Here is a 16600-nt window from a genome sequence, read left to right on the forward strand (position 1 = left end):
TACTCCCAACTACTCGGGAGGCTGAGGCAGGAGAATGGCATAAACTCGGGAGGCGGAGCTTGCAGTGAGCTGAGATCCGGCCACTGCACTCCAGCCTGGGCGACAGAGCGAGACTCCATCTCAGCAAAAAAAAAAAAAAAAAAAAAAGGATTGGGTACATCTGGACTGCTGCCAGCCAGGTGGTAAGCTTGCTGGGGAAAGGCTCTGGCCTTGATCATTAAGCTTCTGTGTTGTTGAACTTTGTCTATGATGGGTGGGTGAGCTGAATTCAGCAGTGAAATATTATAAATACCATTGCAACCTCACATCTAAGCTATAGCTTTTATTGGCAGTAAAGCTGCCTCTATAACTTCCTTCTGGGAAATACTGCAATCTCTCTCTTAGGATATTTTCTTATATTCATCCAGATTTCTCAAGAATGATTTGACAATTCTACTATGTTATTGTCATTATTTTCTTTCAAAAAAAAGATACTCAATATTTTTGCACAAAGACATGGAAATACATTCTATGTCACAAAGATCATATAGATGATAAGTCTCAAACTTAGCTATAAGCACACAGATGACTCAAACAATAAAAGGAATATCATAAAATATATCTTATTTGAAAATGTATTATACTTGATTAAAAATCCAAATTTTTAAAGTTTACACCTTATAGTTTTTACTGAAACTTTATAGTTTTTACTGAAACTTTTTAAAAACCATGTTAATTGATCCAAAACAAAATGTTCATACTTTTGTGCAAAATAAATTACATGTTGTTTCCTAGGCTGAAATCACATTATCATTTCATTGGATTATACTGGTGTCTGTGTGTCTGTGTGTGTGTGTGTGTGTGTATCTTTGTATAAAATAATATGCTACTGTGGCTATATTAAGACTGTGCCAACATAACTGGCTGAAAAGTGAAAAATTCAATCATGACAGTTTTACTCACATGTTTTCCTGATTAGACTAGTTGATTTGGCTTGGCATTTTATATGCATTCATTAAGTTGTTGTAAACAAAGGTGTAATATTATAATGACTTTCAAGTCAATAACTTTTAGTCTTTACAATAGTGAACTATTAAATATACACAGTCAAAAATATTTAAAATTCAGACTAAAATCCACTAATTTCATCTCTGAAATTAATGTTACTGCCTTTTACAAATTTTCACTATAGAGAATGGTATTTAGAGAGTATACTCCTATCATTAGTCATACTTTTAAAAGATGGGAGGCTGGAAAGGAAGAAAATAAAAGAGATTCCACTGCTGATAAAATGTTTTCACTTTTCCCAAAAATACACTAGTAATATCTGTGTATGTGTATGCACACACACATACACACACACAACCTTGTCCCTCAGGTAGACCCCCCAAGATCCCCAATTGTATTACCTGTTTTTGAGCAGCACACTGAAGGTCATCTTATCCAGTCCCCGATAATTTGGCAGCAACTTTGCCCAGTTCCACTTCCATTTTGTGGTGGCTGACTGTTGATAAATGAGAAGACACTATTGTTAGTTATTAATCAGTGTTAATATGATCAGTAAATTAAAGCTCCAGCTGTGATAGACTAACTAAGAAGGAGGGGGGTCCAGAACAAGGACTTAGACAGATAACATCAATCATGTCCACAGAAGAAGGTTTTTATTCCAATAAGATAGCAATTAATTTATAAATCCATTTGGGGATGTAATCATTATTTATAAAAATATAAATCAATTTCTTGAGTCGTTATTCTTCCAAGTGTTAATGGCATTTCCCCAACAAGTTTCTCTGAGAAAGAGACTGTTTGAAAAGCAAAGAAAAATAATTGGGAACTTTTTCAGACATCATACCAATTTATTGTTTGATTTTCTTTCCAGCAACCAAAAGTTTGATTAAAAAACAAACTTGGAAGTGCTAAGAATCAAATTATAAGATACAGCCTAATTAGAGTATGATATTAATGTTATCTTTTTGGTTAAGAAAATGCTTTAAAGGGAAGATGATGAGGATCTGTAAGTGTAAATTATATAAATGATTCTTCTCATTAATAGAAATTTCGCAACAGACTATGGAGAAAAATTACTGTGAAAAATAATCTCATAATTCAGAACTCAATAAAATATGCCATTGATTTAAATGAAGTAGGGAAAATTTAACGGCTATAATAATTATTTCTGGTTTGGAGCAATCTAATGCACAACACAGAAAAGCAGCCAATAAACTCAAACTTAGTATATTCAAAGTATTATAAATGCTTATGCTCCTTAGAATGAAATAGTTTTGAAAACAGGAGTCCAGACTGACTTTTAAAATCCAACCAGAGCTATCCCCTGTCACCTGCTGATTAATTGAGCACTACAATCCTGTCATAGAGCAGCAGAATTCTGCCCTGGGTTGTCAGCATTTGAAGGTCTTACTCTACTACAGTATTGATGAGTGTAGACTAGAGCTGTAACAGTCATGGTAAAAATATTATCTGCATGCTGAATTAGGTCATTGTTTTCATTCTTATTTTCATCAGAGCTCTAGGTCAAGCAATCCTTCTCTTCTGCCCTGTTAGTTCAAATTGTCTGTCAAGAGGTTTCTGGGAAAAGCCACCAGAAGAATGAACAAAGCAAAAGCAACTTTAGATTTCAAATACTTCAGCAGAAAGATGATCTTTTCAGTGTAACTACTGAAACATGCAGCTTAGATAATGGCATAATCTGACATTTAAAAATGTGTGGTGTTTCCCATATTGACTTTATTCCAAATAGCCTGGCTTTAAGATTATTAACAAATTCGTTTTAAATTTGGGAATGTGTCTATGGTTATAAAAAGCAAATTTACCCCATACCACTTAAAGTAGGAGCTCAGTGCTCTATTTATAATTAATTTTAACTATTTTCTAATTTGCCTGATACATTCATAAAGGTTGCAAGGTATTTTGTGAGTGTGTGTTTTGGGGGATGGGGGTGACAAGGGAGGAAAGGAATGTTACAAAATGCCTGGTTCTTCAGCCCTCTGTAGACACAGCCTAACAGATGTTCCCTCTGCCCATGGTAAACTGATCAGCCAAAAGTTAAGTTTTACAGACCAAACAGATGAATCAGTTTGACAAATAGAAAAAAGGTTAAATAACTTTTAAAAGTCAATTTGTACAGACCATGTAAGTAAGAACAAGGCCTTTTGCTTCCTAGCAAAAAAAGCTTATGAGTAAATATTCAAACACAAAGCAATTTTTTCTTAGTTGAGTAAAGAAACCACACATTTAAATTAAATTTACCATTTAATTTCCACATACCTGATCTAGCATGTTTTCACTAAACGCCTTATACACATGGAAAGGGTTAAAGGCAGAAGGCTGATCTTCTATACTCCTCAAGGTCGCCTTTAAAGGTCGGATGGGTAATGGCTTTTCCTCTGAACTATTCATAGAAAACAGCTGTTCTTTTAAATATTCCTTCAAAGAAAAGAAATTACAAGTTGTGACGGTGAGAAGCAGACATTCTCTGTAAAAATAAACTGATCAATATCCAAATTTATTCTTTCAGCACATTTGCTAGATTACAGTGTATTACTTGCCTCAGGGAAGAATACATTTTCAGAAGATACATAGTGGAGTACCAATCAGCATTGCAATAAACCCATCAAAAACAGGTTTACCTAATATGTAGTATAGATTAGGAAACCATTGACCAAACTCTTACAGAATGAATATATGTTTGATATATCAGAGCTTTTTAACAGGCATTGTCTTGCCACCTAACGTGTCTGGTTACCAAAACTTAACTCAGCTGCATAATTATTCACAGTACAAGGTTGCTCATCCATTCATTAAGCGTAGTTGTTAACTACTCCAGGCTCAGCAGAGCATTGAGTACTCTGATATTTTACTGCAAGCAGTCTCATTCAACACGGAATTAATTATAATGCAAACTCATAAACTCTATTTCCATCCCATGGAGTGAAAAATATCAAGGTCCGAGAGAAACTCAAAATATGTCATCATAAGCCCCCAACTGCCAGTGCAGGCCTGGGCAAAAAAAGCCAATCTACAACATTATACCTCATTTTCCACACAATAAATAAATAAGGTGAACAATCCTAATGTATTTTATGGAACTTTTTCTGGAAGATGACAAATTAAAATGACCAAAAGTCCCCATCAACTAATAAATGCTCACTATTAATAAATAAGTCATCTAATAGATTTTTTAAAATATAAATGTTCTTGTGATGTTTCACATATCACAAGGTAATTTTTTTTCTTTGAGGTTAGGGTTAGGATGAAGTTCAGAATGTTAGAGCCAAAAAGGTATTCAGACATCATTTAGAAAACCTGTGCTACTCAAAGTCTGGGGCACTGGATCAGCTGAGTTAAGCCTCGCCTGGGAGCTTGTTAGAAAAGCAGACTCTTGGACCCTATTGAATCAGAACTTGCCTGTTAATGAGCATTCCTGGCTGGATGCAGTGATTCACACCTGTAATCCCAGCACTTTGGGAGACCGAGGTGGGCAGATCACCTGAGGTTGGGAGTTCCAGACCAGCCTGGCCAACATGGTGAAACCCCATCTCTAATAAAAATACAAAAATTAGCTGAGTGTGGTGGCGGGCACCTGTAATCCCAGCTACTCAGGAGGCTGAGGCAAGAGAATCACTTGAACCCAGGAGGTAGAGATCACACCACTGCACTCCAGCCTGGGCGACAGAAAGACTCCGTCTCAAAAAAAAAAAGAGGATTTCCCTGGAGATCCATAGGCACAGGGAATCTCTAGCCCAATGCCACACTCAATGGTTGGCACTGAAAGGTCAGGGGACAATCCTGAGATCACACAGGGGTGAGAGGTACAGCTGTGGTGAGGAGTCACATTTCTGGCCTCAGTTCACTGTGCTTTTTTCTGTGCCTCTGTAACTTTAGGAATGCCCACTGTGTTCATCATGAGAGGCAAATTTTAGATTATAAACCCTAAAAATTGAAAGAAACCACTGCTGAAGTTAACAATCATAGTCATTTCTTGAACTTACTTGTTATAGAGCAGCAGTCCCCAATCTTTTTGGCACCAGGGACCAGTTTCGTGGAAGACAATTTTTCCATGGACATGGACCGGGGGAGGGTGAATATGGTTTTGGGATGAAACTGTTCCACCTCAGATCATCAGGCATTAGGTTCTCATAAGGAACACACAACCTAAATCCCTCAAATGTGCAGTTCACAATAGGGTTCATGCTCCTATGAGAATCTAATGCTGCTGCTGATATGACCATAGGCGGAGCTCAGGTGGTAATGCTCACTGTCCCGCCACTCACCTCCTGCTGTACAGCCCAGTTCCTAACAGGCTACGGACTGGTAGAGGTCTGTGGCCCAGGGGCTGGGGACCCCTGTTGTAGAGCATATATTTGTAGAAGGATTAATTCTTTAGTGTCTGATAGAGGGTCACACATGGACTCTTACTAAATATTGTTCATGATAAAGCCATCAGAAAATAGTTTTATGCCTAGATTTAGATTATTGAACAGAAACAAAACTTTTCTCCGTTATGATTTACGCAAATAAAATTTTTCAAAGGAATACTTTCATTGACAAAAATGCTTTGTTTTGGCTAACAACAATCTGTCTTAACTGATTTCACCTTATGTAACTACATTTTGACTGTTTCCACTATTCGAAAAAGAGAAACTGTTCTGTGGCAAATTGTGAAAAAAATGGAGTTTTCTCCTTTGTTGATCTTTCTAGGTACTGCACTGACAGTCATCACTAACCCTTCTTAAAAACCTGAGATTCTTTAACTGTGACACTGCTTTAATCAGATTTACAACTAATTGGGCCATATCTTTAGATTTCCATTCTTTCTTGAACACTTTCCCTGTGCATTTACGTCAAAACTTATTCCTCTATTCATCATTTCTCCATTTCTCTTCACTGAAGAGCTTTGTCAGTCTGATGACCTCAACTACCACATTCATATAGACCAAATCTGTATGCATGTCTGGTCTCATTTGTGCCCATGTGTCTGGTAGATGCGCCTGACAGTGATTACTTGATCACACCCTGAGAATGACCCTGTATGGCAGATGCACTCGAATGTGTTTTCAGAGTTCTAAGCTAAGGAATCTGGGAGGGGCCATCCCGAGATCCATTCTTTATCTATGAGGAACCTCTAAGCCCCTGGCCCATCCCGCAGTACTAGAGCCATACAGGGGATTGAGGCCCTTTGTTTTGGGTTAAATGAAGGTCGTCAGGTAGAGGTTGCTAGGTAGACAGTGCTAAATGAAAATGCTGTATAAACTGCATGCCTCTTGCAAGTAGCTGTGGTTTTCCTGCCCAGCCCACTACCACTGGCCTCTCTTCCCTGTACGTAAGCTCCCAATAAAACCCCATGTCTTGTGGGCCAGCTCTGGGTCTCTTCAGCCTCTTGAACCTGGTACCATCCCCACTGGAGTCGATAGGAGTGTGGCACAACATCATGGTCAGGGCCTTAACTATAATGAGACATTTTGGCTTGGACATCTTATCTTTATCTCAAAGACAAAGCATCTTTAACCCCATTTTCCCTGATAACTTCTTTGTCCCTATGAATGGCACACCCAATCTTCCCCTCACCTAGGCCTGTACCCATAAATGCTTCACTATTTATATTACATTATTGAGAAATATTTAGCAGCACATTTGAAGGTGCTAAAGACTCATAACACTACTCATGAAATGAGCAAACATCACAATGCAATGTCACTTACAGCATAGCAGTACCTCACAGTGGAAAAGCAGTCATAAGTACTATACCAGTCACCTAGTCATGCTTGTGTTGTTTGGGCTTATTGCCTGTGTTTTTGTAATAGTTACAAGGCAACGGTCTCTCTTTGCTTCTAGCCTCACCTAGCATTATGCCTCTTATCTTGCAGTGCCGTGCTTCATTCAGCCCAGTAAACCACCAGATACTTAGCTCTATAGCCCATCTGATAGACATTACTATAACAGTAAATATACTCAGTTGTAACAAGAGAAATCATAACATTGAGCAAAATGTGGTGGTACCCCAGTGTAATCTCATGGTATCCTGTTCAGAACCACTATCTCAGAGTTATAGGAGCTCTATGAGGGAAGTACAGCTTTTGGCTTTCCAGAGTATAACCAGATAACTGATGGCCAATAAATAGCCAATTCAATTTTGGATGATCTCGCTTATTGGTGATTGTTGAGCTTTTTAATATTATGTACCTTTTAAAAATAGGACAATTCTATCAGTTTGGCAATTCAGACCAGCTTTACCATCCTCAGAGCTATTGTAACACTGTTTAACTAAGGATATGGGGGTAACCACACTGCAACATCTGTTCCTCAGTAGTCACCACAATTACTTTGGCCAATCAGAATGGCCAGGTGGACATACCCAATGAGGAGCATCACTTTGCAATAGAGGTCTTTCAGTTTGCCAAGGTGAGGGGTTCCTGAGTTTCCCAGATAGAAACCCTAAGCAAGCTATGAGGGATCACTGACAAGAGTGAATAGGTTGTGTTACTTTGTAACAATTACAAACTGAGCTCTGGTGCCTTAAGGACAGGGTCATATCTCATAGCTACAAATTTCTTACATCCTTCTGAGGCCATTGTTATATCACCTGTTTATTGACTGTTTGATTAGTTCTATGAAATCCAGGAAACAAGGTATACTTGAAGTAACTTTCAGATAGCTAATGGTGGGCAAAACATTTATATAATCAAGTTGTAACATGCTATTGTCAAATTTAATTTATTCCTTGAAAATATATGGTTATAAAGGCCTATGTTATATAGATAAAACTAAAACACTATATATTCACATTATACAATTTTTACTATTCCAAAAATTACATTCATGTATTTGCAAATATAAACACAATTAGATGCCACAATCTAATTCAGACACATATGCTCAAATTCAAAACCTGATTAAGTTAGAGAACTTTGTTTCAATAGCTGAGATAACGTGCTATTTACATTTTCACTAAAACAGCCAAAAACATGCAAAGTCAGAGGGCAAGGGGATAGAAAGGCATAACATTGGTTCAACCAGCGTCTGGGTATTAATGAATTTTCCTCGGTTCATCTGGTTGCTCCTGAATATAGTTCAATATTCTTCTTAAGTTTTTTGATTAAATAAGAAATCTCCAACTTCAACAACACAAGCATGATATCTGCAGGAAAAGAGCTAAGTCTCTCTTCTGAAAATTCATTGTACAAATACCAGATTTTAACATCAGTCTAACAGTCACAAACACACAATTCCCAAACTACACCTCTAGTGTCTACAATTCAGAACTGAACTGAGTTTATGAGCCGTGTTATTGTTTAAACCACATAAATAAAATCTACATTGTTTCAGTGAAGCTTTTTCTGTACAAATGCAGAACAGCCGGGGCTGAATAGATTCTATTAATAATGCAATATTGAGTTTGGTATTGACTTTAAGAAGTATTATCACCTCCTTGACTAACCCTTAGCTGCCAGCAGACGCTGCCTCAGGCCAGTACACACCTAATTGCTCGGTAAAAAGGCCGTTTCCCTACCTCATTGAGCTGCATGATGTGATAAATTTGCCTCAGGTACTCGCTGCCACCTGGTTTGTGGCAGAGATCCAGGACCATCGTGTTTATTTTCTGCTCAGTCAGTTCAAGAGCAATATCTCCTTCTTGTAAGGCCGTGCTTTTCTCTATTGTCATAAATGCACTAAATACAAAGAAAGCATATACATATCAGTAGTGAAGAGTTGTAAAGATGGAGAGTAATCATGGAGACGGAGTGTGGAGAGCTGATGTAAATCTCAGATTCAAAGCATCCATAAAGACTTCCCTGAAATAGGTAAGCCTTCCCAAACCGCTGCTGCTTACATAAACAGCACCTTAGAATTAAGCACCTGAAAGCATTTTCAAAAATTGAATCGTTTCTTCTAAAACATGTCTTTACTGCATTTATACTCCTATCTATAAAACATTTTCCCATTACTGCAATTGTTGAGATTGCTATAATCATGAGATGAAAACAAAACATTTCTTTTTAAGAACATGTAAGAAATAATTTGTATTTTCTCTTTGTGGATAAAAAGTATCTTTGATGCCTGAAATAGCTTTGGTATTTTGTCTTTTGTAGAGTCCTCTTTACACCTGTTGTAAAACACATTGAAGACTAATTAAAGTGTCAAAAGGGGGAGCCTATTATGCTAAATATAGGCTGGGTGCTTCGTGGCAGTGTGCTTACCAGTGGGTATTTTAAATTGGCCTTTGACACTTGTTGCCTTTTAAAAATATGTGCCCCACTCCTGTTTCTTTCTGTAACAGATACTTAGCAAAAGTCACTATCCTGATTATTCTTCCAGAAAAAGAGTCTACTATTACCACACCAGGAATGTGCAAGATATAGTTCTAAAACATTTCTTTTAGAAGGATCTATATACATATTGTTGATTTTGAACATTATTTACACAGTAATAATGGATGACAAAAAGAATTTAAACATTTCAAACCATACCAGTGCAAAAAATTATGATATTCAATGTACACATATATTCCACACGAATTTTCTTGTTGTTATTGGGATCATGCTACACTTTGCAATGTAAGTATTCATACAACTCATGGTTTTCCACTGTTTCCAAGACTAAATAAAATTTACTGTGGTGTAATCAGCTGTATACTGCAGTTCATTACTGAGATTTTGCCATGATTATAAAATTAGTTCTGCTAAGAGTCAGTGCCGCTGACCTGAAGACGGAACCAAATGACACCCAGCTGCTGGACATTAAGTTTGATATTGCTTCCACATGTAGCTTCAAAACATCCTTCTCAAAAACGGGAGGAACTTTAAGATCATATAGCCTTGCTAAAAAATAAAGAAAATCCTACTTTGACTTAGAGATATTCATTAGCTAGAGTAAATTGGTTTTTTTTAAAGACCTTTTTACAATAAAATAAGTTTGCAGGTATGTTTTTGAAACTGCATACAGGTTGCAAAAAAAATTTCTTGTCAGGTTTTGTAGAGGCTGACATTGAAAAAGTTGAGGCCCCGACAAAGGAGTATCTCAGTGTCAGCTCCTGAATTGTATCCTTTCCTGTCCATCACTGTGCAGGTGAAGCAAATGATTGGATTCAGTCAATGCTATGATTAATGAGTTCCTCTCCGGATTTGGGACTGCCTATCAATCATGTCATTAGGGAGAATGTGCCCTGAAAGAGGCAGACCTTAGCCAAGGAATAACTGCATTAATCTTAATCTGTATATGCACCCAGCCAGCCAAGTCAGGGTCACCATGATGAAAAACAATAATCTTCAACTCGACAAATTACTTTGCAAAGACAGACATTTCTTTACTTTTTGTGCTGTGTGTTCTCCAGAATCTAAGTTGACTGTTTACAGCTTGAGTGTTACTACAAAGTGAAGGTTATTTTAATGAATAGTAATGCTTTCAGGCAGTATGCAAGACAGGCAACACTTACAGCTGCCACCTTTTCCACTGCAGTTACTTTCACCATTTCCATAAAATCAAAGTTAAATCTGGATGCAAGTCAAAGGAATCTAGCTAAATGGCATCATGTAGTTTCAGATAATCTTCATCAGTAATTAAGATTTAATTGATCTTAACAGAAGAACCATTTTAGTTTAAATGCTTACATACTCATATATTTTTTAAAATTACGGTAGAACCAAGGCAACCCTCTACCTAATACAGACATCATGTTTTGAAATACATTTTTCCTCACAGTGTATATCTATGAGTAAAATGACCACCAATTAGTGAGAAATACTTAGAGGTGGAAGTGCACTTGTATAACATAATCAATTTGAAATCAAAGTCAAGAAGAAACACTCTTTTTTTTTTTTTTTTTTTTTTTTGCGACAGAGTTTCACTTTTGTTGCCCAGGCTGGAGTGCAAAGGTGCAAAATCAGCTCACTGCAACCTCCGCCTCCCGGGTTCAAGCAATTCTCCTGTCTCAGCCTCTCGAGTAGCTGGGATTACAGGTGCCCGCCACCACACCCAGCTACTTTTTTTTGTGTGTGTATTTTTTGTAGAGGTGGGGTTTCATCATATTGGTCAGGCTGGTCTCGAACTCCTGACCTCAGGTGATCCGCCTGCCTTAGCCTCCCAAAGTGCTGGGATTACAGGTGTGAGCCACCGCACCCAGCCAAGAAACACTCTTATACTGCCCAAACTCTGTAAGAGATTGTTATCTAAAGTGAGTTAAGTCAAATTTAACTCTTTTTCAAATAAATGCAATACATAACTTTAAAACTGCACTTTGTATATTGATATCATTTGAGAAATTGAGAAAGATGTATTGTGCTAATTACATAATTACTCAGAAGCTTTGAGGGCTGTACTGCGTTTTTTAAGTCAGCAATTCTTCATTTTTTATGCATGTTGTATGAGAGGTAAATAATCTTTTGGCTCATTGTTAATCAGCAAAATATTAGCTAGGCAACTCCCACTATAGGAGATACCAGATGTGTTGGGGCTGTTTATAAAACTTAAATTGAAATCAGCTTTTAAGGAAAAAATTTAGCTTATAGATTCTTGTATGTACCCCTACATGTATTACCTAGACATTGCTTTAAATGGATCTTATTTGATATAGGGGCTACTAAATCAGCAGTATCATAAATTTAACTTTGTCACTATAATCAGATACACTTTTTACTCTTGTTTTTCCTCTCCCCTTTATAACCACTGCTATGGATAATGACATCAGGCCTGAATGTTTTAGTCATTGGATTAAAGCCTGTAAATTAGTATTGAATGCAAACAGAAAGATTAAGACGGTCACTGTCAATGTTACTAAGCATTTGCCTGAATGCTATTGTAATTCCTACCCATGGGACACTGCAGAAGTAGATTTCTAGAGGTCAGTGTGATGAGACCAGGAAAATCATGATTACCTACTTTTCCCCATTTGGATTAACATAAAGTCTTATAGATTAACATAGACAAGTAAACATTATTAATTACCTTAATACTAACCAGTGAATGCAATGTATTTTAATAGAGTTTATACATAGTAAATGCCTATCAGTTCCAAGCTTGATGCTAAGAACTCCATGAATGTTATTTAGTTTTTCAAAACAATTCTGTCAGTGTGGTATCATCATTGAAACTGAGGCTTTGAGAGATTCAATAACTTGCACAAAATGACCAATTTACAAGGGATTTGTACTTGCCCATCTGATTCCAAAGCCTGATCTCTTTATCATTACCATGTACTAGTAAGAGTAACCATATATCAAGTGACTTTTCGTCATTTTGGGCAGAAAGTTATATTAGTATCTGCTAGCAACATGAATATTTTTTTAAAGAATGAGGGACAGCGTGTGTGGGTGTTTTTAAAATGGGCTGACAGTGATCTATAGACCATATGAGCTGGAATTCCTTTATCAATACCATGCAATTCTATACCTGAAGACTAATTTAAAGACAGGAGGACTCTATGTACATATTTAAATTCATCAGGGACCCTTAAACATCTTTGCAGTATCACAAATCACTTAGCTCTTAGTGACAAACCCATGAGAAGGCTGACATTTTCATACAGAAACAGCTGGGTGTGTTTATAGCTGGAGTGTGATATGCCCTAGTTGCCCTCTGGGATTCTTACATTACCAGATGAAAAATGTGTACCTTTTTGACAATCAGGTACACAGAAAGCAATAAAAAGCCTTTTATATCCATTAATTCCTTCTTAATTTAATCTCCATGCCCAATCCATTTGCAAAATGCTCCAGGCTATCCAATAGATACCTGTTTGCACACTGAAAAGGGGTGAAACTAAATTCTCCTGGGTTTAACTACCACCCTTTTAATCAGAAACCTTAAGACGGTGACTAAACAAGTATAATGTTCCAGTGTGTCACTGGGGTTCACATTTTAAGAAGACAAGAAATGTGCAACAATCCAATTTTTAATGGGATACTTATCTTTCTTTTATTCATCAAAGCTCCCATGAATTTAGCAAAATACTATTGCTGCCCATCTGACAATATATTGTTGTTTATTGGTGATTTTGTTATTGTAAAAGCATTTGATGAAATCCAGTAAGAGAAAAACATCACTTTACCATTCAGTGCTCAGTTTCCTTGCTTTCAACAATTGACGTTCAATCCAGTTGGGCTTCTGCTGCTCAATGCTCTGTATGACCTTTTGGATCATTTGATTAGGGATACTTGTCTGGTCTCCCATGATGCTCTCCAAACACATACAAATTAAACCCAGTTTTTCTTTACTCCATCTGTCAAGGGAGGCACCTGTTAAAAGTTCCACAGTGTTTCCATCCTCAAATATCCGACATATAATTACAATCAAGTTCCAGACAAGCAGACCAGCTTTCTTCAATTCAACAAAGTTTTTTGACATTTTTCTCTCAGACAGAAAAAAGAAGTATTTAATTGGGGGAGGCAAACATGCAATCACCGTAGGTAACTTGCTGATTACAATAGATACTGCCTGAGCAGCAAGCCTTGTGAAGCCTGGGGAAGAAAAGAAAAGGTATGATTAATATTAGCATTTGTGTTCAATCATTGCATGGTTTTGTGTTGTATAAAGATGTCTAATTTTTGCGGAGAAAATTGGCAAGAAGATCAAGTGCTTGACATATTCCAACAGAACTCTAACCGGGGTCTCTGGCAGTACTACCTAAAGTTCCCCCAAATCACAAATCCGAGTTTTTTTTTCTCTCATAAATGAAGATTAGAAAATTTAGACTCATAATTTGTATTCTTTCAAGACTGCAGCTTTCCAGGACCCATGTGGCCTCCTAATTAACAAATACAAAGGTTCCCAGCTGGGCAACTTTGTAGGCTTTGATACTTCTGACTCCCCCTTAAGCCCTTCTCCCTTGGAATCCATGACAGAATCATTCCAGCTCTCCTCAGGACTGGTTTCTCTCCTTTCAGTTCTCAACCCAAATGTTACCTCCTCAGACAGCCTTGCCTCACCATCTTATCTTATCTCATCTCGTCATCCTCTCAGTCCATTTACACCCTTCCATCACAGCCCCAAGACCCTCTCTTTCAGGGATCCCCATTTTGTTGCCTTTATTATAGCATTCCCCATCATCTAATAATTACGTCCTTTTCCTGCACACTGTATGTCACCCTCTTCTGAACTATAAGCTCTTAGAAGGCATTCCCATATCCCTAGCACTTAGTACCTCATATATAATAGTTGTCAATAAATATTGGTTGATGAATGAGTCAGTAAATTGTTTCCTGCTTACCTCTATCTCTCCTCTTTGCTTCTTTGTGTCCTATGCTATTTCCACTTTCTAGTAACACTTCTTAGATGTAGATTTTTGCTGAGACATCCTTAGCCTTTTGGCTGATGATTCTCCCTTGTTTGGTGCTATTTCACATTTATGATCTTATTTAACGCAACAGCCTTAGGAGATTATTCAAATATGTGTTGGACCTAGTTTTTACACACTTATAAAGACTGTTCCAATTAATTTTTAAATGATTCTTAGGTTGTCATGAATTGCGGAGGAGTCACTAGATTAGACATATTTTCCAAGAAAAATGTATTAATTCTTCTTCTCTATATCAGGGTTTCTCAACTTCAGCACTATTGCCATTTTGGACTGGATGATCCTTTGTTGTGAAGAGCTGCTCTATGTTCTGTAGGGTGTTCGGCTGCATCTCTGGCCTCCACCCACTAGATGTCAGTAGCATCCCCCTCAGTGGTGACAACCAAAAATGTCCTCAGGCATTGCCAAATGTCCCCTGAGAACAAAACTGTCTGGTTGAGAACCACTCTTCTTTATGATTCCAGAATCTTAAGTCTTGGCCTTTCTCCAGAATTGTAGTCCTGTAACTCCAGCTTTCTGTTAAGCATTTCACTTCTGTGTCCTCATCACCGTCAACTCAATATAACTAAAACCAAATTCATTGTCTTCCAAACTAGCTTGGCCCTTCTCCCTCCCTCCCACCCTTTCCTCCTTTCTTCCTTCATTCCTTCCTCTCTCCCTCCCTCCCTTCTTCCTCACTACTCTCCTTCCTCACCTCCTCCCTCCCGTTCTTCCTTCCTGTTAAATATTCCTGTTGATCCTTCATACCTAATCAGGGATCAGCATTGATATATAGTTCTGCCCCTTTATCTCTGCCATCCAGTTTCTCATTGCTGGGGCCAGCTGAGGTTACTGACCTACCTCAAGCCCTTCTTCACACATGGTACCTTGACTATGGAAATATTCTAACTCATCTCCCTTCTCCAGGCTATGTCCAGCCCTTCTCCTGCACTGTAAAACTGAATTCATCCCTATGAACTGTATTATCCAATTTCCCTGCTGTGATAATTTTAGCTACTTACCACTGTTATAAGATCAGTCTCTTGGGCCTTGCTGTGAAAACACTCCGCAGTCTAGCCTCAGCCTGTTTCTATGATCCTTCTCTTTAAGACCTTTAACATGCTTTATCCTCTTTGCTTTTAGGCTTCTGAGTACGTCATTACTCTCAATGGAATGCCCTCTGTCTTCAGGGTTCACAAATAATCTTCAACTCTTAGTTCAAAGTCCTCTCCCCTCTTGTGAATTTATTTGAATATATTCTATATATGACCATTTTGGTAATTAGGTCCATAATTGGCTATGTTATTTTTGTATTATCATCTATTTTATTTATATTATGTTATTTATATATTCATGAGTTGTCTTTACAGCTAGCCTATAAACTCCAGAGCACGGGAAACAAAGCTCTTAGCTCCTTGATTATCCCACAAAGCCAGACAATGTTTTAATCCACTATGTACATAATGGAATTTGAACATTAAAACTGAATGAGAAGCCAAAAGAAAGTAGCTCTGAGTTCTTTGGTAAAACATTCTTTACTGTGTTTGCTGAACAAAAATAACAGAACAATGTGAACATTTTCTGAAGATATGTGTAACATTTAAAAAGTCACTCTGTTCCAAAAAAGTACAAAGCTCTTGGAAAATATGTCTAATCTAGTGACTCCTCTGCAATCCATGACAACTTAAGAATCATTTTAAAAATTAATTGGAGCAGTCTTTATAAGTTTGTAAAAACTAGGTCCAACACATATTTGAATAATCTCCTAAGGCTCTTGCATTAAATAAGATCATTAATGTGAAAGCACCTAGCTCAGCACCTGATAAAAATAGTTGCTCAATAAATGTTTTCTTTTTATTCAAATTAATGTGTTTAGGTGAGGCTTAAAATATAGATAAAGCAACTCTTCCTTAGTGTTCTTAAATTATTTGAAATGTCTCATTGTTCTTTATGTGTTTGTGTCTCGTAGTCCCTATTCTGCTGTCAGCTCTTTGACTTGAAAGATTGTATCTTGTATTCCCTCTGTCTTAAAGAGGGTTTGACTACAGATACTGAGCAAATATTTGACAAACTAAGTAGATATTAGGTAAAGATTACCAATTTTCTTCTTCACACCTACACTCCACTGATATTTTATAAACTCTGAGGACTACGGGTACCCAAATCCCCAGCTATTTCATTAACGCTTGAGGCAAATTTCAATCAGAACCTTTAGGCTAATGACAAATTAATAAATCCATTCTACCAATCTCTAGGGTTCTGAGTCTATGATGATGTCAACAACATACCAGGGAAGGATCTTTTAAAACTGCTACATACTTGTCTTTCTGTCTTTAT

The 16600-nt window shown here is 37.3% G+C and overlaps 1 protein-coding gene across 1 annotated transcript in view; it reads right to left on the reverse strand.

Moving 5' to 3' along the window:
• KIAA0825 (KIAA0825 ortholog) overlaps positions 1-16600 on the reverse strand; it is a 485484-nt gene that overhangs the window by 245050 nt on the left and 223834 nt on the right. Inside the window, exons 17-20 of the mRNA XM_025387614.1 lie at positions 13040-13448; positions 8507-8666; positions 3261-3423; positions 1389-1479 (exon numbers count right to left, since the gene is read on the reverse strand). Coding sequence (XP_025243399.1) covers positions 1389-1479; positions 3261-3423; positions 8507-8666; positions 13040-13448 — 823 coding nt within the window. The remainder of the gene's footprint in view (positions 1-1388; positions 1480-3260; positions 3424-8506; positions 8667-13039; positions 13449-16600) is intronic.

The sequence above is a fragment of the Theropithecus gelada genome, chromosome 6 (genome assembly GCF_003255815.1).
Source record: "Theropithecus gelada isolate Dixy chromosome 6, Tgel_1.0, whole genome shotgun sequence".
NCBI lineage: Eukaryota > Metazoa > Chordata > Mammalia > Primates > Cercopithecidae > Theropithecus > Theropithecus gelada.